Source organism: Leuresthes tenuis, unplaced genomic scaffold (assembly GCF_036924035.1).
Source record: "Leuresthes tenuis unplaced genomic scaffold, fLeuTen1.0.hap1 SCAF_11, whole genome shotgun sequence".
Classification (NCBI taxonomy): domain Eukaryota; kingdom Metazoa; phylum Chordata; class Actinopteri; order Atheriniformes; family Atherinopsidae; genus Leuresthes; species Leuresthes tenuis.
In genome coordinates this window covers 22449219-22472288 of record NW_027325365.1, presented here as the reverse complement: position 1 = coordinate 22472288, position 23070 = coordinate 22449219, and the positions used below count along the sequence as shown (strand labels likewise).

General features: G+C 40.2%; 2 protein-coding genes across 2 annotated transcripts in view; one reads left to right on the top strand and one right to left on the bottom strand.

Annotated features, from left to right (window-relative positions):
- Positions 1-23070, top strand: part of apool (apolipoprotein O-like) — a 353684-nt gene that overhangs the window by 109214 nt on the left and 221400 nt on the right. The window lies entirely within an intron of this gene.
- Positions 1-23070, bottom strand: part of tenm1 (teneurin transmembrane protein 1) — a 177242-nt gene that overhangs the window by 87370 nt on the left and 66802 nt on the right. The window contains exon 6 of the mRNA XM_072396098.1: positions 9333-9506. Within this exon, the coding sequence (XP_072252199.1) occupies positions 9333-9506 (174 nt within the window). The remainder of the gene's footprint in view (positions 1-9332; positions 9507-23070) is intronic.

Sequence of the window (23070 nt, the reverse complement as noted above, 5' to 3'; positions counted from 1 at the left end):
CTCTCAATCTATAACGCCTGTAGCTCTACCACTCCATTATGGCGAAGCTATACACACCCACAGGCCAGCCAGCATATATCACATGTCCTGTCATACTGAGAGGGAGCTAAAAGTGTAGGTCTGTGAGGTACTTTTTAGCCATGCTGGCAGTGGTTCAAGTGCTGGCAGTGTTGGTCTGTCTGACTTCTGTTCTACACTTCTTTTTTGCCAACTCAAGAAGCATAGCAACTAAATTTTATATCGATACGATTGATAACCAGAGCATAAATCCAACTGACTTTGGTAATTCCCCAATTTCCCCTTTGCAGCACTACGGCGTTTTGAGAGAAATGTCTCATCAATTTTTGTCTTTAGTGCCATCATCCTGTCTAATTACTTTGTCTTCAGTACAAATTAGCAAATATGCTAAGATGATAAGAACGGTAAACCTACTGTGAGCACTGTGTTAAAATAAGCTCAGATTCACCATGCCGACTTGCATTCCCGCTGCAGTGCAACCATGCTATCAAATCATTTCACTTCTCATCTATAAAGCAAAGACAAACAATGTTTTCTTTGATGGATTTACTGGAGTGTGGAAATTTAATAAAAAGTAGCACCTTATGTAACCACTTGCTTTCAAATGTGCTAAAAAATCCTCTCATCATACATAGCTACTTGTTACTATTATCATGGACACTAAATTAGCAATTTTAGCTCAAAGTATAACACCGCTAAGAAATCTAGTGTGACTTTAGCCTTAGAACTAGTACAGTATGCCTTTCCATCATATGTACGGATTTTACAAATACTCTTATGAAGTTTGACACAGTGTAGCACCTCTCTGGGGTCCGCATCTTATTCACTTTAAATAGTTTGAATCTTGAGTTGCAACACAGAACTGTTTGGTTGTTGTTTTGCTTTGCTTCACTTATTTGTAAATGGATAGTGGCAAAGCAGGTCCCAGCTAATCTAAAAGTCCAGCATGTCCAGCGTTGAGTGATAACACAAAAGCGTGCATCTGAATCCTGCCAATTGCGATACCACAAATTTCACCCTGGATTTCAGTATTTGGCGATTGTCATCTTGGCCTATTTTGGAACTAGAAGTGACCACATTTGGACAAAAGGATGGAGCTGAACTGATATTTGACAGCTAATTGGGCGAAAATGTGTTTTTTTCAGGACTCTATTTCACATTGGAATTATTTTCACAAGGACCACCAGCACACTAATTGGAAGGAGTGAGTCTGGTTAATGACACCATAACGACTTGAGGGGAAAAAAAGATTGACTTAGTATTTTATGATAGACGTTGAATTTAATTTAATTGGGAGTCTAATAGAGCTAGAGATGTTTAGGAGCAAGTGCTTAGCAGCCGTCAGTGGTATTGCACATTTGCTTTACATCCAGCAGCAGACATTGTCCATATGTTTTAAAATTTAATTTCAGCTTTATTATTTTTTCTTAGAGTTTGCATTCTCGCTTGGATATGGGACTTTCTCTCAAAAACAGCAAGCAAATACATGTCAAAGCGTTGCACTAATCTTTTTTATGGTCTGTCTCATTTAGCCTCCTGTTGGACTGAAAAAAGAAAAAAAACAGATTCATTTGGAAACTAACTTTACTAAATGCTGCTGTACAGGTTAATTACTGGTGTGCAGGAAAGAGTGGAAAAAAGATTAAAATAAAAGAGAAAAGAGCGGTGCCATATATGCTGTTAGAAGTATTTATAGGTCCTGTATTAAAATCTTTACCAAGCAGAGTAAAAGCTTGGCAGAACTAAGTGTGCATTCACGCATTCCTGCCAAGTCTACCTCAGCAGTCTAACTCTTTCAATGATAATCCTCCCTTCTGCGCTTGGCCACTGAAATATAAAGGCCAGCGGAGGGATGGATGTCCTGAGGAAAGCAGTCTTTTATTCTACAGTAGATGAATGGAACATGAATAGAGAATGGCAGTTGGCAGAACACTGGCAGGCAGACAGGCATGCAGGCTGACTAGCAGGCTGGCGGGCAGATGAGCAAGCAGGTCCTTCTGATGCTAATTACTGTACAGCGCCTCTCTGCGCCTGATGCAACAAGGGGACAGAAAGTGGCGCTCAGGTCAGCCTCAAGGGTGGGTGGAGGAGAGAGGGAGGTTAAAGAGAGAGAGTGAAAAGAAGATAGTGGACCAGTGTCAATTTACAGTTGCTGATGCAAGAGAGAAGAAAACCCTCCTTGCTTCTCTCTCATTCAGCCTCATCAATAAAGAGTAATCCTGCAGCTCCAGTAAAAAGGGAGGAGGATTGAGTCACACTGGGAATCCCACACAAACCAGGAACTTTGAGGGCTCTTGTGACCCTCATGAGCTGCTCAGATTACTGCCATCAATCAGTGTGCTCCACCCCCGTATCCACACAAAAACCTGAGACCATCTTTTGAAAAGATCTTTTAAAATAGTAAATCTCTGTTTCTTCCTCTTTGGCGGGCAAAATGAATACAAGCTTCAATAAATAAGACAATATGCAAACAGGGAGGTAGAATTCTTTCACACCTTGCTATCTTGTGGATTAAATAAATAGAAAACAGCTTGAAAAGTCACACTTACTGTACTGTTGGTTACTTAAAATAAATGGTATGGCATGAATCTCCTTTTGTGTTTTTCACAATCAGTTGGCAGCGAGAGCAACAAATGTTTATTTGAAAATGTTGAGCTTGTTTTAGGGGCAGATTAAAGTGTTGCTGAGCTTCTTGATGTCTTGATGGAAAGGGTAGATCATTAGCGGACTGGTCTGTTGTAACATAAACACTGAACATTAGAGTAATGGTGCTGCTTCAGCCAAATATAACGGTAGAGTGGGATGGTGTTCTCATAACACAGCTAATTCCCTCACAGTATGCAAATACAAGTATACACTTGGTTGTTTTCTGCTAAATTAGCCTTTGAAAGGATCCCAGACCGCAAGACATCTGGATCAGAATGGTTTTACATCTTAACTCTTAACCTCTCCCATTTGTAACAGCGCGCTAACAACATCATATTATTTTTCCTCGTCCCTCATACGAAGCCTTTGTTCCAAAAAGTGGGTGTGAGAACGCCTGCCCATCCATCCATCTGTCTGTCTTGTGTCTTCCGTGTGTATGTGTGTGGGTGGGTATGCCAGGACAGTGAAAGAGATGAACTACATTAGGACTTGGGACACAAGGTCTAATTAATTTCTCTTGCCTCCGGCTTATTCAGGTAAAACAATTACACCTGTAATCTATTTTCAACGGAACTAAACTGTCTTTGCAATTAATGTTATTATCCCTCACATTCTAATGAAGCAAGGAACAGATTGAAAGTGCAGTCAGGGTCTTTGTGACGGGACATGTCTGAGGGGACCGAACCATGTGTATGTGTGTGTAATTGTGTGAAACAGTCGATACTGCCTGTGTGTGAATCACTCACATATTGGTGCAGACAACATTAATAGTGTTCCACATGCAAGAGAGGCAGAGTTTGCCGCAGGATGAATAAAAATATCACAATGGGCAAGGTCTCTATAATTACTTGAATTCAATTAAGGGCCTTTTGAGCAGGTGGCTTAATAAGCTTTCAGCCCTTCCTCTCCACTGTGCAGCCTAATGAGTGTCAGTCAGAGTCAGGAGAAGATAATGCTCTTGGCCTCAGGGCCCTCCATTTCGTCTTCCATCCGTTCTCACCTTCTACCATCAAGCCTCAGGTTATGTCTGTGACAGATACATCTGCCTTGTTCACAAACTCTTTCACTCCTTGACACTAACAATGTTACACATTTAACATGTGTTGCACAAGTTGACATCAAGATTAAGTGCTTGAAGCTTTTTTTTTTATTTATTGAGCTCTACTAAAGCTTGTAACAAGGTAGTCTCAGCAGACGCCTGCACGGAGTGACCAGGGGCAAAGTAATGTGATGCAGTTAGGATAGGACAAGTGACAAGTTAGGGAATTGTCCATTTTTAATGAGTTGAAAATGAAATATGATAACTAGTTTTCCTGACAAATTGCATGTATGTCTATTTATTTTACTATACACCTAGGAATTCTTTAATTCCCACTGGGACATTTGAAATGTTTCAAAATTCAACTACAATATTTTTCAGATCCCTGCTGAAAGTACCAATACGTACCAATATGAAAGAAAATATCAAAGACTGTAGAACAGGGAAAATCACACTCCCTGTTCTGTAAAAGAACTGAAAAATGTGCAGAGATGACTCTCTAAATACAAATCCTTTTTTGTATTTACGTTTCAGAGAGGCTGTGCTTATTCTCAGCAAAAGAGACCCTGTATTTTCTGATATAATTTCAAGCTAATTACTGATGTATCGATTTATTGGCGTTTCAGAGCTGGACTCTACTATTTTTATCGGCTTTGAATACTCGGACTGCTTGGTTAAATCTAAAAACATTAATTCTGTCTTTAGAGAGGACGTGAAGAAAATCAAATTTTTCTCGCTTCAGAGCATGTATTTGCTTGCCTGAAGTCATTATCAACTCAAAAACTCAGAAGGAACCCAAACCTGTCATATTTTTGGGGACCCTGAGGTCTGAGAATATGTCAGTCATTGAGCCAGTCAGATTTGCAGAGGATTTCTACGCCACACACTCGAAACATCCAGTCTCCTAATCGATATCTCTATTTATTAAAAACAAAACTGTAGTCTGTCTGTCAGGGAGATATGACACGTAGTTTTTATAGATATAATAAATAGTTCTTCAAACTTTAGCTTTTAAAGTCTAGAAAATCTCAAATCGCAAGAGTGAGTGCTTCAAAGCTCTCTGCTGTTGATATAATGTTCCATCCACACCGCAAATAGTGGCTGCAGCTTGAAATTTCATTTAATTTCTTCAGCTGTGTTTGGATGAGATGTTTTAGATGCAGGCTGAGTAATGTACAGACATGTTTCTGCTGTTAGGCTTTCTCAACTTGAGGCGCTCATGCAGGGGGTTCACTAAATGATCTATACTCTCTCTGCATGTGTGTCTGTGTGCAAGTGTGCGTGCATGTGTGCCCGTGTTACATCCTGAGACTGTATCCCAGCGTGAGAAAATCAATGTGAACGCTGTACCAGGGACTAGTTCATCAGCATTTGCACACATGCACAAGCAGGCATGGCCCACTCTGGTTTCTCTCTCTCTCTCTCTCTCTCTCTCTCTCTCTCTCTCTCTCTCTCTCCCACACACACACTTTTGCTATTCTCATGTACATAAACACAACTTGCACATAGTTTCTAACTGTTCTGCACACATACACACTGCTCAGCATCACTCCCTTCCACTCTCTCCGCACGCAGTCTGGAATATTGATGTGCTCTTTAAGAGCCCTCCTTTCTGTCTGTGTCACATTCCATCCATCTACACGCCCTTTCTAACCACACCGCCAGATAGAATGAAAACAATTCAACACTAACTCTGCTTTCACACAGTGGTTTATACAGTCATCACAGGGACTCAGATGGCATTCCACAAGCTCTGCATTTCATCATCTTCAAATTATAATGAGGCAATATGCCTCACTACTGTATGTCAGTTTGTATCATTTTATATTACTAATTTATCCAGCGTTGCGCGTTAGTGAAATATCATTCCCAAACTCAGATTTACTTCATTAGGGCAGGGAATCCACTGACAGAAAGTTTCTTTGCTGAGCACTTCAGCTTTCATCTGCACCAGGGGAATTTCTATGTGTGTGTGTGTGTGTGTGAGTGGCCAGGTATAGATGCTCCTGTGAATGCATAGCAGATAAAGAAATGGAGTGAACAAAAAAAAGACAAAGTGTAAATACATGCACATTCGTGCATTTGCACCAGCCCGAGGTTGATTGTCATGGGGTGAGTAGCAAGTAATGTAGCACTAATTAGAAAAGCTTTTATGTGTGGAGGACTGAAAGGAATTGCTGGTGATCTCTGGAAATGGCAAGAGAGATAGCAAGAAGAACATAAAACGCAGCATGCAGAGCTTGACAAGACACTAGCCATATGCAGTTGACACAACATGTCAATTAGCATCTTGCACAGTGGTGCAAGATGCCTTGTGAGGTAGATTAGAATTTCATTTCTCAGGATGCTGATTTCGGCAGAGAACCAACACATCAAAAGGACGAATATCTTTGAACGAGCCTTTCTTCATAGCATTGATGTTGACATAAAGACAGCAATTCCAAAAATACCCGAAGAAGAATACAAGAAGATGACTACCCTCCAATCATGCCGCCAAGCTTATTTCATCTCTCCCTACTGTGCCATCATATGAAAAAACAAAGAGAAACCGATAACTATCCACCTCCAATCAGCCTCCTCCTGTTGTTGTTATTTTTATAGCTGTGCATCAGGAACAAAAATAATTCATTTGAAAATAACAAGGTAACAGTTCACACTTTGGTTCCTATTTTTTGTGGCGAGGTCATAAAACTATTTTAGTGTGCTATACAATGAAACATCATGTAGTCGGTTTCTGTGTTGTGTTTTCGTCTTGTGCATTCTGGTCTCCTCGCACCACTTCACCTCCTTTCCTTCAACCATGACATGTTTTATCCTTCCCGCTCCCTGCAGTCTCCTCTCACCATCCTTCATGGTGTAATCTTGGGGATTGTTTGGTCTCTTGGTGTGAGAGGTGATGGGTACAGCAGGATGAGCGTGATAATCTGCCACACTGGATTACAGCCTAATCTCTAATCTCTCTGGCCCTCCTCTTCCAGGAGACCACCTCCACCGTGCCAATTTTATTAATCTGAGCCCCCTGCATCAACAGCTTAGCTTTGCCCATTTTGATTTCCCAGCTTTCATCAAGCACATAAAGCAATAAGAGTTGAAACAATAGATTGCTGTGATGCAACACTCAGAAGTGAATTCCGTGACCCCTCCACGCTCTGTTGGAGGATTTAACTACTGATGAGAGTGTTAATCCTTAGAATGTGAGGATTCATCAAGAATTGTTGCTTTAGGGATGTCCCAGGTTGCCTAAATTGCAGTGGGTTGCAGTTTGGCTCATAGATTCTCTGTGTAAGTGGCATACATTGGCTCTAACAGCTTCCGATGTAATATCCATCAGAGTCAGACCAAGCATGAAGGTTGCTTTGTCCTGCCTGACTTCATGACCTGAAACACTCACAATTAATGTCCCATATCATGGGGTTAAATTGGTGTTAGAAATGCAACTGGCTAGTTGAAAGAAGGCAGAGTGGAGAAAAGCAATTCTAGTCACGTACTGGCGAAGGGGTAACACGATTAACCAATTACCTACCTTTTCTAATAAATGAGTAATCAGTTCAGGACTGATCCCTGGACTGGTGTCTTTCTGTTGTGTCAGATCATTCATTATGCTGCCTGTGTTTTTTTATGCAAGTTAGAATCCTAATGCGATAGAAACTGACATTTGTGCAAATGGGTAAACATAGACACTCACCATGTTCCTAACATGTTGTGTAGCTGCAGATATATTCATGTTCAAATAATTGCTTTGCGACAATTTTAATAACTTTGCCTCCATTTAACCATGAAGCAAAAATTGCTTGAGTGTGCTTTGAGAATTTCCATTACATACTGTGCAGAGAAAGGAAAACAAGCTCTGGGTATGCCTGGATGATACCTTACTTTAATGACTATGACTTACCTTAACATGTGTTTTCCATGTCAACTTAAATACAGAAATATTTTGATTGTTGATTGTTGTTTTTTTCCAACATGTTCTTTGAAAAAGAACAAATAGAAGTGATTTATAGGATGTACTTTGCCATGATGGCATCAAAATTGCACCGACTTCAAATTTGCAATGTACATGTTTTACTTTTTTTGTACAAAAAAACACAAAATCTAAAATTGGAAACAAACTGGGACATGTTAAGTTATCTTCTGGGCTCCAGTCCGAAGTCACTGTCAACTCAGTGCAAAAAAAGAAAAAACCATAACCACTTTGTTTTGTTTAGGGGCCAGAGGTTTGAAAATATCCAGTTCAGTGAGCAGTTGGCCTGGCCTGTTCTTCTCCAATATGATTGTCGATCACTCTCATTGGCTCTAAGGCATGTCTCCTAAACACAAATCTTTGAGGCTGAATGTCTGCTAAGGTGTGGAATCATTTTCAAAAGGACCACCACACTACTCAAAGGAGTTAAAATAGCTAAAATCATCATGATGAAAAATACCCTTTTTGAATGGTCTGGAACCAGAAATGCCAAGCAGCCATCAATGGTATTGCTCTTCAAGATACTTAAACGTACAGTGTTCACTTCCAAAAGCAGATAGCTACATCTGAAACAGTCTATGAGTTCTACATACTCATTTGAATAAGAATCAGTGGTTTTACATGAGCTGAATGTAAAGGTCTTTTACTTTAAGTAGAGTCTTCTAGATTTATTATGAAAGAAGTGTGTGAGATAGAGTTCATTGATCACAATGTGCTCAATTTGGCAATGTTTGAAAGTAACTGAACACAGTGATCTGATGCATTCAAAAGAACTGGGAGCTGCTTTTTATTTTAGGTTCAGTATGCAAGAGATAATAAGCAGATAACAATAAGGCTAAAAAGAAAAGAAGAAGAAATATGCTACAGAGAATTGAAAAACTGGAAGGTTTGTCATTGAAAAATTACAAATGACCCGTTGACTCGCTGGGAATTATTCACATGTTGAAGAAAAGATCTTTCTGGCAGCAAAACCAACAATGCTCTCCGAGATGTGGCTGAATCAGTTCCCTCTCAACAATAAAGAGAGAACTCCATGACCATCATTTTCTCTCTTTTTTCATTGAGCAACTTCATTGTGTTCATTCTCATCTCTTTTCAAAATCTGGCACAGACATTATGCACGATGCAGTCATTGATTTAAGTTTGTTACACTGATATTGGCCAACACAGCTTCCAAGTGACACAATTACAATCATAGATGAAGAGCTGGATGACCCCCCCCCCCCCTTTAAAAACTATGACTCAAATTAAATCACGTGGCTCTGTTTGGATATACAAAAGGCTCGACACAACCTGTGAACATGTATGCTATGGAAAGGTTGTTTTTTAAGGAGTTGCCATACGTCATGTTCACAGATGCACATTGTGGAGAGCATTGTCTCAGGCTGACTAAATCACTTTCTAGTTGAACTGCATACTCACTTTTTGCCTTTTAAAATGTCAGCGGTATACATAACCAGCCAGCACAGTTAAAGAAGATTGAAATGAAACACTTGCTACGATCATTCATTTGTTCATTCAATACATTTCTGTTTACAAATTTTTCAAACCACTGTATTACATTTGTTCTGTGGATACTCACAGGCAAATCCTGTCAATAACTGAGTGCAGAACATCTGTTTTTATGCAGTGCGCTGCGCGTGTATGTGTGTGTGAGTATCAGCTCACCTCTGTCCCCAGCATGTGTGTTTTCAGGGTTGAGTGTGTCCAGCAGGTGGACAGAGCTGGTAGGTCTGGTTTTGCCGCGGTCCTCCTGTTGATGGTCCGCTGAGCTCAGGCCATTCTCATACAGCTGGCTTTCACCGTGCCGCAGATGCCAGGTCAGACCTAACAGGTGGACCGCTGCACACGCACACATACAAACACACACGCAAACACATAAAATGCGACAGCCAAAGGGAAAAGAAAAGCGGAGATAAAAGATCATTATTCAAGAGATGCGAAGGGGTGTGTCTGAATCTCGTTTATTGCCCATCTTAGAGCGCTCACTCTTTTTATGTGCTTATTAGTGCCAGCAAGCGATGGACAATTAGCAAATACACAAACACACATCCGCACTCAAACACTGTCACACACAGATTCTGTACGTGCGTCTAAACGTGTGCACATGACCGTAGAACGTAGCCGAGGTGAGCAATTAAGAAAGATCTTCAGAGCCTGAGCCCAGGGCTGGTATTAAAGCGTTAACACAGTCTTTTATGCATGACTAATGATGCTTTGAAAGCTGCTGCCGATTCACAATCCATATGGGGCTTTTAAACAACAAAGGATATGGGAGGATACTGGATTCCCCCACCTACTCATAAAACTGTTTACTAGGACAACAATCCAACATGCTGTCAAATAAGAAAAACTCACACCTGCCCATTAAAGAAATGAATCAGTGTCTTTCAAGGTTGAAAGTAAATGAAATGTTCACCTTCCTCGGACCATTCATGAAGTTCTATTCTCATGAGATTGTACTTTAACAGAGCTTCTTTTTTTTTCTCTTAACTTTGAAAGATCTGAAAAGGTTGTGTGCTTTTGCTTGTGGAAAGAACAAAGCAAATGAAATACATCTTTGCATTTTTTCTCCCCTGACACATTTGGAACATCAAACAAAAGCAATGACTCAAATCACAAAGTTGCGCTGTGCTGGTGGCAGTCTGAAGATGGCTGCTGCGCTCAGATCAAGGTAAGAAACTTCTAAGGACTTCAAACATCTTCACTGTCTGCCGTCTGTCTGCTGATTGCCGACGCCCAGAAACGGCACTCGCACAAAATGGCTGCTTGGTAAAAAAAAAGAAATCCAATTTTATACACCATAATATACAGGATAACAAATGCAGTCATACAAGTACTACACACTACCACTAGACCATATTACCTGCTGTTTTCATGTATGCATGGACAGCCTTGCATGCACATGCACACTTACCCATGCTCACTCAATTCCCAGATGATGAGGAATGCCTAATTAAAACTCCAGATAGTTCAAAGCCATTTGCAGTTACTTTCCATTGAAGCATAGGGAAGGAAAAAGCTCTATTTTCACTGAAAAATACAGCAAATCTATGATGAGCTCAGAGAGTTGAAGCCAACGCAGTCCCTTGCTGCGCTCTGTCATCTACTGGGATCGGCAAATCATACATTTTAACGTTGCAACTTCTGAGCAGCTCAAGCCACTGTTGGTTTAGCTATCTACTCATGCTCAATTCGAGCTCTTCAAAGCAGAACACTGACGATTATCAGGGTCACAAGAGAGACGTCATGCATCATTTAGTTCAGACTAATTGAACTGTCAGCTGTGACGAGACCAGTCGTGGACACGCACATACTCTTCACTCCTCACTCATTTGAAAATATCTCTGTCTTTCTCCCTCACTGTGTGTCTCTTATTTTTGTTTGGAGATGCAGTTTCTGGGGTTTTCTCATGAACGCACTGCCGTGAAATTTGTTGTGAGTCATTCTGAAGCTGGGATAAAAACAACAACTGTATGTCAAACAGTAACCCAAATGATCACCCTCGTACATTCAATTTCATGGGTTAAGTTTCAGACGAAATCCATTCTAGCTGTCTGGTGCTGTATGAACTTCATCATTAGCAGACTGGTAGGGAGAAAAAAATGTTTAAATAAACCCTAAGGAAATTATATTGGCAATTCTCAGAATCACATTTTATTTGGGAACGACAGATTGAGAGACAATCCAATATTTTCTTTAAAGCTACAGCCAACTATCAGCTCTCTTCATTAGGATTAAATGTAAAATGTAGAATTGCACCTGTGAATGTAGGTTTGCATTCATCATTCCAGTTTGTACTGCATTATATTTCGCACTGGAGTGGAACAACCTATCATAGTTTCATAAATTAGTCTGTAAGAGTGCTCAGTGAGGTATGACAAGTTATTCCCGAAAAGATATATTTAGAATTTCCACCATTCAATCTTTCATGCTCCACATTCTCTTCACTTCCTCTCGTCCGAATTGCTTTTCTTGTTCCCCTTGTTCTTCAATGCTGCCCCACTCGCCAGCACCTCTGTAGGGGAAGCATTACCCACTCCAGTTGTGACTGCAGCAACAGTCCTCACCAGCTCTCCCACCTTCTCCTCTTCACCACTTGATGCCTTCTCAAAAGCTCTCCGGTCCCTACTTCTGCTCATCACGCTCTTGTTTTATGGCTGTTAACCTTTTGCTAGAACACTTAGCATCAACAGACACAGAGAATGCACGCACACATGCGAACATGCTGAAGCAAGAAGGGAACAAGGGCATGGAAATGTTATATATCTCATATCAAGACCAGCAAGGAAATGTTTATTTTTCACTCTCCAAGCTGATTCTGGGTATTTGAGTAAGTCTTGACAGAGTTTAAATTAAAAGACTAAACTTTAGGTTTCTGCTGAAGGACACAATTTAAGTGCACGCTATTTCAAATTTAATTTCTGTAAAATTATTACATTACACATATTGCTTCTATGTGTCCTACTATTTGCTAAAAGTAGTTCTTGGTACTGTAGCAACCAATTCACAATATTTAATCAAGGGATGAAATATTGTGAAGACATCCCTTGAATAAACATATTTTGGCTCTGTCCATTAAAGTCAAGGACATTTTATTTGCATGTTTTCAGTCTTCCTTATTCAACATATCCATTCAATCCACAAAAAAACAACAGTAAAGCTTTTGATGACATAAAAAAAACTGCTCATTGCAGTCCACACTCTCCCACACAGGCTGGCTGCCTACTTCAACTACCATAAAGCCCATATCAAAGAGGGGCTTTGCCCCCAGATCAGAAAATTAAAAACCAATGTCCCACTATGGCACATTCTCTTGAATGGACAGGACAGGTCCTCAGCTCCAGTTGCAGTTGGTTGAAGTCGGTGAAAAAAAGTGTTCTTCTTCCCACTTTATTACCCGTTTTCCTAATGAGATTCTGGTCATAATCATTATGTTCAAGTCTTCTTGATTACACGATGCCCATTTTGTTAAACTATGGCCCCATTTAGAGTTGAAGGACACCTCAACATATATGCTGAACCTCAAAAATTTGAACTAATTGGTGACCCATTTTTCTACCATATGTTCTGTTACAGACACTGGCATTCGCGTGCTGCAGGAGAGCGGCAATTTAATAGGTAAAAAAGATGAGCAAAAATATATATATATAATTTTTTTTTTCAACTTTGAAAATATTATTTTAGAGTTATGCACTATTTACCATTGATCCTCAGGTGCACAAATAGAGCTGGCTCAGTTGTCATAGGGATATGTTGGTGTCCTAAGTTTGATTATTGTGAGTAGACCTGGTTTGATATTGTCAAATGAGCAATGGCATAGGCTCTATCTGGCTTGTTAAGAAAACATGTTAAAGCCTGTGTACATAAAAGAAAAAAAAAGAGGAGAGAAGGGAATTACTCCCACACAGGGCCAAATTAGTCTGAAACAGGGTGTTGACGCCTGCCCTTTTTTTTTTATCTTGCCTCAGTAATGTAGGGCAAACTGCCAAATAAAGCTGTAATTTCATATTGCCACAAGAGACAACTTGGAATTTAGCAGTTTAAGGACACAGCTTAACACTTTGGAAAATACACTTCTTTGGTGCCTTGTGATGTATGCACATACAAATAATATGAAGCTATAGTCAGCTATCGGTCTACCGTTTCTGACCAGCTCCTCTAAAAAGTGGTGATTTTAGTATCTGTTCTTAAGCTCATATGATCAGTCACGCAGGAAACCGTCTCATACAATCAAACTGAAGCCATATTTCAGTCAAGGTCTTATGTATCTCAGCAACCAGAAAGCTTCTCTTCTAAGGGACATTTGTGACATCATCAGAAAAAGATTTTAAAAAGGGGAATCTACTATAGTGGGACAAAGAATACTAACATATACTAATACTAACTTAATTTTATTTCTCAACTCTCTAGCGTTATTAATCCTTTGCATGGACACATAAAGTACATGCACAGTCCCTCAGAAACACACTTAGACACAGCATGCAGCCAGTTATGAGAGCAGCATGTGCTCAGCATGATCCTTCACTCTCCCTCTCTTTTTCTTTTGCCTGTCAATCCATCTCTTTCTCTGCGTCCATCTTTCCCTCTTGTGCTTTTGCAAAAAAAAAAGCCTACATAACCGTCACAACTTAGAGGGAGACTCAGAGTGAATCCAGTCATTATAACCGGTGAAGGAGAAGCAGCAGAGTGGCGACAATGAGCAGCAGTGCAGAGAGCTAACAGGCCGAGGCCCTCTCGCACATGAATCATTGATCAGTGTGACAGTGAGATGACTGCCAGAGGTAATAGGATGGCGCTGCTGTGAAGGGACTCTTGCTGAACCCTCGCTGTTGGCTACCCTGCTGAGCTGTGTGCTGAGGATGAGGCAGGCTGAGGGGAAGAGCGCAAGATCAGGAGAAACTGAGACAGTTCACTGTTAATAAAAAAGATCTGCTTGATGTGGCTTTTACTGTTTTTACTTAAACTACACAAGGATTGAGGTGCTAGAATTTTGAATAAAGCTAGCGAGGCTACAGAGAGAGCAGCTACTTCACTAGGGTTGTTGTGCATAGACAGCTATATAAACTGCATATGTTTGTCATGACTGTACTAAATGACAGCTCTGAACAACTAAGATCTCTACCTTATTCTTTTCAGATGGGTATGTTTAAAAAACAGACTATTTAAGCAGGTAGACGAACCGATAATGCTAGCTTGCAGTAGCTGCTGCAGTAGATGCTGTTGTCAGGCATGTGTGTGCCTCCAGATTAGATAGAAATGATTGCAGGCTCCAGCGATGATTAGATTTCACACTTGTGGTGAGAAATAGAAAAGGAGATAAAGAAAATTGTGTGTGTGTTTTTGTGTATTCCTATTTAATGCCTGTGCTACACCACTTGTAAGTCCTAGCTGGGCTGCAGGGCACAATGGGTACGATTGACTATGAATATACTATCCTATCGATAGGCATTACAGCCAAGGTGGCACTGAAGTCAGTTAAAAATGATTTATCAATACTCTCACACAAGCAGAAGCACACCCAAGCCTGATTGCTGGGCTCTTTTCGCTTGTAGACATCTAGGCAACCACTGACTATATTCCGTCTGACAACCAAAGACTACAGCCCGCTTTGCAGAGCAGCAAACACATTCAAGAGCATCAGTCATTGGATTTAGTGTGTAGTTTAGTATGTACAGTAAAGGCAATTGCTCATCTACGTTCTGCATGACTGTGTCAGCCTCTAGCTAAGCCTAAACTTCTGAGGGATGGGAGAAAGAGAGGAAGAAATGGAGAGAAAAGAAGAGAGAGATAAAAGTCTCACACAGAGAGAGGGAGACTGGAATAAGAGGAGGAGAGAGACAAATGGGGAAAACAAGTGTGAAGGAGAGTGAAGGAGAGGGACTTCAGGGCCAATAAAACAAATCTGTGTCTAACTCCACGTCAGCATGGAAACAGTAGCCTGCGGGGTCCGCCTGCCCTCCCACCTTTTTCGGCTGTCGACCCTCACTTGGCTCTGTCAGACATGAGGTCCTGAAGTGTTTTTCTCACATCCAACCCCCTCCATCAACTCCTTAAAAGCAACTAATACAACTGTCATGACTGTTTAATTGTGTCTGTTTGCGTGCATGAGTGTGTCTTCTTGACATTTTCTTGAATGTAAGAGAGTGAGTTAGCAATATCCTGCTGTATATAAACCTCGGGTCTCATTCTTTTGACCTTGCTAATCTGCAACGGGAAAATCTTGTCTGGATAAAAAGGTAAAATGACAGAGGGATAAAGAAGAAGCAGAGGTGGTGACACACTCCTCATGTCTTGAATGATGAGATTTGCAATATATCCCTGTGTTTATTTACCTGTAAACCTCGCTGTCAGAGTTTTCTGCTTAGACATGGTTGTGATGGTACACCAAGTCCAACAGATCCCAGCTTTATGCCTCATGCATTTTTCTGTTATTTTTTCATTTCTGATCACGCCTCCTCTCTCTTTCTGTCACAGTCCTCTGCTCCCTGGGTCTGTCTCCCACTCGCTGTCTTACTGATGTTGGTCCCTTTTTGAAAGCTGAGTCATGATGAAATGGAAGGAGTGGCGCTGAATGAGCAGGACATCGGCGCCATGTTGCGTTCCCCTCCGGCAGCTACCACCTGCCAACGCTGAGAGGCAAAAACACGGCAGACAAGCAACGACTCACACCTGCCGGTCACATACTGTACAGCTCAATCCCAACGTGTTTGCGCAAAAGCGTGGGTGTGTTACTGTGTTTCTGTGTGTGTGTGACTGTGTAACAGAGTCGGCAAGAGAGAAAATCAGTGTCTTAAATGTGGGTTGCTGTGAACGCCTGTGTGTAACTGTGTGAGCGCACACTTGCCTGGTGAACTATTGGAGCTATTGAGGCTATTTTCTTTCAGCTTCCGTGACCTTCTGGAGACATTTTACCAAAGGGCTCCCTCACCATTCAGAGCTTTCTGACCAGAGCCCGTCTAGCCATTTAAAGCAATTTTACCAAAGGCTCCTGTAGCTGTTAGGGTAGTTTTAGCAAAGGCCAGCGGGTTTCTTAGAGCTGCATCAGCCGACCAAAATAGAGGAGTGGAAACAAAGAGAAACTGGATCAATCAATAAAAACACCAATGAGGCATGAAGCAGCTGGTTGAAAGAAGCTGGTGTCAAGGAGCGCACACTCACTCACACACACATACATACTTTACAACCCACATGCAGTCTTTATAACATTAACAGATAAAAAAAAAAAGACGAATTAACAATATATATAAACCTAAAATACAGGCTGCAAGTGGTACCTTTCAGAATAAAGACTATATATTTTGCGTTACAAGATCTCAGAAGGATAAATGAAACTGAATATTATTTTTCTTTATTTGAAAAACAGAAGCTGAAACTATAGACTATAGACTATATGCAGGCCTACGTTTATCCTGATACACCCACATAAACATAAATACAAACAAGTACAGTGACTAAAAGGTGAGAGCACTATGGAAATGTGCTTTAATTGCTGAAAAGATTAAAAACATCTGTTGAAACAAAGAGCATAATGCATAAACTGTGCAGAGCAGAGCAGTTGCACCGTGACCGTGACTGTGACAGTGTGTGTGACAGCGTTTTTGTGTCCAACTGAACTGTACTTAGCCCAAACACTCCTAATGGATTCTAGTCTCCAGCACTGACTGAAAACAAGTCACGGCAGCCAATCTTACCCACTCGGCACTGCAGAGTAGATAATTGGTTGCTTCTTCGACAGGGCTGCACAATGAGAGAGATCGCTGCTGATCCCAGAAAAAGGCAACACTTGTTTAAATAACTTTGATGGAAGGTAACATTTCATTAGGACTCCCAATCAGCACCTCAACACCTTTGTTCCAACAACCATCACCAAACTCAGCTGAACATGTGACATTCCTTCTGTATGGGTGATAGGTAGTAAACTCACCACCTGCCATATTAACTCATTGCCATCCCCTGTATGCAGACTAAGTGAATGGAAACACTGCAATACAGTATCTTTATACCCCATCATATTCATCATTATAAATGTTGTTTCTACACATTTGCAGTCCTCAGTTTATCTGCTTCTTTTCTATATACCACCCAACGACAGCTTCAGGATGTGAAATCCACAAAGTTAAACATTTCTGAGGCATTTTCGCATTGAGTCAATAAAAACATCTCAAAGTACAGCACACTATGCTGCGCAGCGGCTGGCAGATAGTGCTGCCTGACTGCATATGTGGTGCAGTTCAATAAAAATAGCAGATCTTGAGAGGAGTAAACTTTTATCCCATTTGGACTTATTTTTTGGAGTCTTTGCTCATTTGTCTTTTGTACTCACTTTTTGGATTCACTTTGCTTTCTTTTGACACATTTACTTACTTTATATTTAATTAAATTTCACATAATATCAAAACTGGTGAAATATGATGAAATCTGCTAATATGGGATATGCCTGAGCCTACAGCAAAAAAGGCCTTAGCTAAAGATAGATAAGCTAAATGTTTCATTCATCAACAGCTGTGGCGTGATGGTCGCTGGATGGAAAGAACAACTGAACTTTGTTGCTAGCTTGAAACCAATGTAACCCATACGAAAGTTTCAGAATACATCAAAGAGATTTTTTCCCCCATTATTTTTTAAATGGGTTTTGCGTAACACTTATGAATAGTTAGTGTCGTACCTGCAGCGGTCAGAGAGCTCTCAGTTTATTCTGTCTCAGAGAAGGGAAAAGAGATTAGATTTTCACAATCTAAAATATCCTTATTGATTTAAAAGAGGTCCAAACAAATGCAATGTTGATGATTTTTTTCTGCTCTTCAATTTAGCCTTGGACAGGTATTTACATTAGTGTAATATTGTCTTAGCTGAACAGTGTCTGAGCTTCACTGCTAGTGCACTGTAAGATGTAGCCATGGTTTTTTTCTTCAGCTGATATTGTAAAATATAGATTTGAAGGAAACAACCATTTGATGTAAAAGTTAACTAGTGCTGCAATTCAAAATATAGCTATCAGTTTATGAGGTTTAAGTGATGTGGATGTCAAAAATGTGCCCTTTGTTGTATTGAGCAGCTGCTAGCTTGGTTTCTGTCAGAATTTCTTACTGTTTCTCCAGACTGAGAGCACTATGGCCACAGTTTACTGCAACAAAGACACCGACTGCTCATAAATAACTCTTCACAGAACCCTACAACAAACAAAAGCGAAAACTCCTTGCGTATTGTACAGAGGTTGTAACTGCCAGGAAAGCCTTCCTTTGTATTAAAGATGACACGTCTAAAAAGTAACTTGGTTTATTTAACTTTTAGGGGCCAAAAGCATGTAACTTTTCAAGCTGTCCTCATTGTTCCACATGCATACCCACCTCCATTTATAGCATTATGTATTATGCAATATGCAAAGAGCTATAAATTCAACCTGTAACTGTAACTGAAATTTACACTCCTCCGCTGTCTACATAATAACAGTTTTTTTTGTTCTATTTTAAACACTCCTTAGCAACTGGAAACTTCTTGAGCAAACAATTACTTTCTTCAAGAACCTCCCTCAACCACAGCTATACCTCACATAACCTTAATTAGCTGTGTGCAAACCAGTGTTACTGAGCCACCAGACAACTGACATATCAGTGGCAGCTTAAAGCAAATGGAAATACTGAATAAAAAGACATTCTTTTGTTCTTACAGCTGGGGTATTAAACATTTGCAGAATACGAAGGGGACATCAGTTTAAAGAGAGCAGTCGTTTTCATTTTCAGTGCTAATAAAGTCAGTCAGGCCACTGGACTTTCAGCAGAAATTAGTCATTAGTCAAATTGTAAGATTTATTAATGGATTTAAAACTATATTCTTAATAAAATGACTTTGTCAGAGTCTGTTGGGTACAACCTGCAACTGTCAGGAATGTTCCTCTGAAAGAAACTTGGTAGATTGATTATGTAAAAGTGTTTTGTTTTTTTTTATCTTTTGCATCATCCACATCAATTTTGATTTTCGCACAATGGTAAAAGCCAATGGCATTGTCAGTCAGTTACATGAGTGCCATTGGATCGGATTAATGGCTAAATTACAATAACTTATTCAGTTCATCTAGACACCTTAATCGGACAAAAAATCGGATCGGATTCCTCTCGATCGGATTAAGACCCTGAGATAACTCGATCCAAAAGTACACTAAACATGCATGTAGGCACTGAAGCACGTGGTGGATCGGATTGAGCATGCTCAAGATTTTTGCTGTACAAGGGGACGATATTACTGTTGTTGTCGCCGCTGCCGAAAAGAAGACGTGAACCGGAAGTGGCTCTATTAGTGATAGTTGAAATAGGTACAGCGCCACCTATCGTACTGCGGTATTGCCTGCTTTGTGCCAGTGTTTTGATTCATTCATTGCCATATCTCCAAGGATAATTACCCTTGCTCAAATAAGGAGCATAACAACTGAAAGAGTCATTAAAAAATGACTTTGCCCTCCATCGTGTCACTTACACTATCTGTGCTCACCTCTTTTAAATCTCTAAAAACCGAAATATCAGATACAGTGGCATGTTTAATATGATTCACTGATGCTAGTTTGGATGCTTCTTTTTAGCTTTTGGATTTCCATTTGTTTCCTGTCTGCATGTTGCATTATCAAGAACTTGGAATATCACAGAGCACATGCTTCATTTATGATAAGCTATAATCTGCTCGGCGCTTTGAGACACAGATGAGGCCTGCCAGGACGTTTGGAGGAGAAATCCAGATTAAGAGTGAGTGACTTCAGAACTCTTACCATGCTCTAGCCACTAAGCATTTGCTATGTGATGAATTAAAAATAGATGATTTTCTTCTATAAGAAATGTATCTGCTAAATATTTTTAGATTGATTTATCCATCATGAAATGCATAACTTCTGCTTAGAAGTTTGTTAATTTATTTGTCAAATTTGAAGCAAATGAAAAATAATTTCAGCACTTAATGAAGACTAGACATGCTACACATAAATATTCAAGCTGACACACTTACTCAGTTAGCTAGCCAACAGGATATAAATTCAACTGTTTGAGCAGTTGCTTGGATTGGAATAATTTCCCAAGCAGCAATGCCAAAGGTTTGCTCCAGCTTCCAAGATGGGTGCACCATTATCATTAATTCTTGTAAACAGAATGTATTTGGGCTTCGGATTGTTTGTTGAACAAAACAAGGAATGAAAGGTGTCACTTCAGGCTGTGGAAAACCAGATTAAGAAAGTAATCTGCAAGGCAATAACCATTAGTCGTAGATCGTAAACGTTTTTTTTTTTCTTTAGACCACAACTGAAGACTGCACTGCGTTTGACCTTTGCAATAAACATGCAACTTTTAAGGAACATATCTGCCATCAAACAGGGAGAGTAAATTTACTGAGAAAAAAAAAACATGAAAGTAATAAACTCATAGCAACTAATGAGTTATCTGGTTCATTGTAGAACCACCAGGTTGCCTGAAGCCACAAATATTGCACAACAGAACCATAAAGAAGATCTTGGCTTACAGTTTACACGGTCTGTGTCTCTCTGCTTGTGTGTGTGCACGTGGCTGAAATGTGATTTGGTGCTGATTATTAGATTGCAGGGTGCTGCTGACTTGTTCATTTCCCCTGCGTCAGAAGCTTCTCCCTGTTACCATAGAGATGATTATGGTTCATAAGTAAAACATCCCACCCTGTTTCCACATATTTGATTGAGCAACTAAGGGCTGTAACTGTTCAAAGCAGCAAAGCATTCAATAAAGCAGAAAATACTCTAATTAACTCTTTTTTTCAGTAGGATGGTAGGTAGGTTATTCAGAGGCAGAACTTAAAAAAGGCTTCAAGCATAAAATGTGTTACAGGTAGTGTTGTCAGTAGCAGTTTTCTTCAAGATCACAGATGCAATCTTGATCTGTCCTCTACCTCTCCTTTAATGCCCTGTTCGCTATCATAATGCCTGCTCCTCATATCTGATGGCCGTGTTGTGCTTAATAACAAGCTTCGACTGCAGGAAGGAGGGGTACTTTGGGGGATAAGCAAATTAACAAAGCTATTCACAGCCCCCTGCAGCACCAGGGGGTGTAGGAGGAAAGGAAAGAGGGCAGTGAAGAAAAAAGAGGAGGACTGCCTTAGCTCATCACAACAGGGGGCATAGGCTGCAATCACTTAGGCACAGCATTATCTCCGCAATCATGCATCGTGCTTTTGTTGTGCTAATTGGAAACCTTAATATGAGGAATAATATTGCTGCCTCATTATTTGCTGAGTGACTTTCTTGCCAAATTAATAAACAAGTCTCAGAACTTATACAGAGAGCTTTAGGGACTGGGAATCATTTGAGGTGGTTATTAAGAACTGGTTTAAAGAGCTACGTCAGATGTTCCAATATGTGCTCCATGTGTCGGACGTTTGCACCGCTGGTCTCACAGGGCACGTGAGTTCAGTTACAAGCTCCGTTACAAGCTGAACCAGGCATGATTGTAGCGAGCACTGCAAGGTTTGGCCGAGTGTTACAAGAAAATATGACAATTCTGCCAAATATGACAGCTGTGTTAAGATGGTTTTCACCAAGGGGGAGAAAGCTTCGCCAAAATTCTGAAATGTTTGGCTCCGGCTTGCCACAATTGTAAAGGATAATGCCATATTTCTTTTTGATGCTGCAACAGCCTTGATTAAGTTAGCAGCATTTGTGGTATGTAACCAACTAGTATGGGACATTTACCTATAACAGAAAGAAAATACTAAGACATCTAGTTATCTTAAAATGATACAAAGAAAAGTAGTAAATGGTGTTTGGTACTTTTGTTGACATACTTAAGTTATCAATTAGCTATGAAAATATATTCTGTTGAATGTCTAATGTAGTAAAAGATTAACGCGTATTGTGCACTAGAAAATCTTTTCTTTTTTATTATTGTTGTTTGAAAAGAGAAATGAATATGTTCAGCCTACAACGGCAGCCTACCTCAGGGCAGTGGAACAGTCAGTGGAAGCTGATTATATTTGGAATAAAGGGAAGTTCATTATCATATTCTGAAAGCTAAATTAATTTAATTTGTATTACATTATGATAATGAAAAATAATCTCCAATAGGAACTTGATTTAATGAGAGATTGACATTTAATCAATAAATACAGGAGAAGTCTGAATGGCAATTATTTGGTGAAGATGAGAAAGTGCAATACCACTGGGGCAAAACATTTTTTTCTCTTCTTCCTGTCAGTGACTGTTAATTAATTCATTAAAATTACTGAATCATTATGTAATGAAGGAACCTAATCATCTGGTGGCCTGTGTCTCAACCTCTCCCCCTAGACAAAGACATTAAGTCCATGACCACTTTAATCTTGCAATTTGAATATCTTTGATTTACAGGCTAACACATCATCTGTGCTTACATCCCATACATCTTGGTGTGGTTTCCATGGTGACGTCAACATGGAGATCAATCATTGCCAACCAGGAGTGGAGCATGACACCAATTAAAAGGTGATGTCGTCTCCAAGTCATCGCTCACACTCCTTGCTAATGCACTAATTACCGGGGCTGGGACATTAATGGAATAGCATGGTTCAGCCTGGGGATTAATCTGCATGGATTCGCCAGTGTGTGTGTGTGTGATGTCTGTCTGTGATGTGTGCGTGTGTGTGTGCGTGCATGTATGCGTTTGTGTGTGTGAATAATGCAAAACCAAGACATGACCTTGAGCACCACCACAGGAGTGAAATGAACTGGCTGGGTGGAGGTCTGGGATATCTGCAGTTGGGGCTGGGGATGGAGGCTGAAGTGTTGCGATGGAGGGCCCGGTCAAGGTTGAGGATGAGCAGGGAATCAGTGCAATTGAAGGGGAACGGTAAATAAAGTTTTCGTGTTCATGATCATGAGTGGTTTGACCTTAACAAACCACTCATGATCTTCCACACAACAACA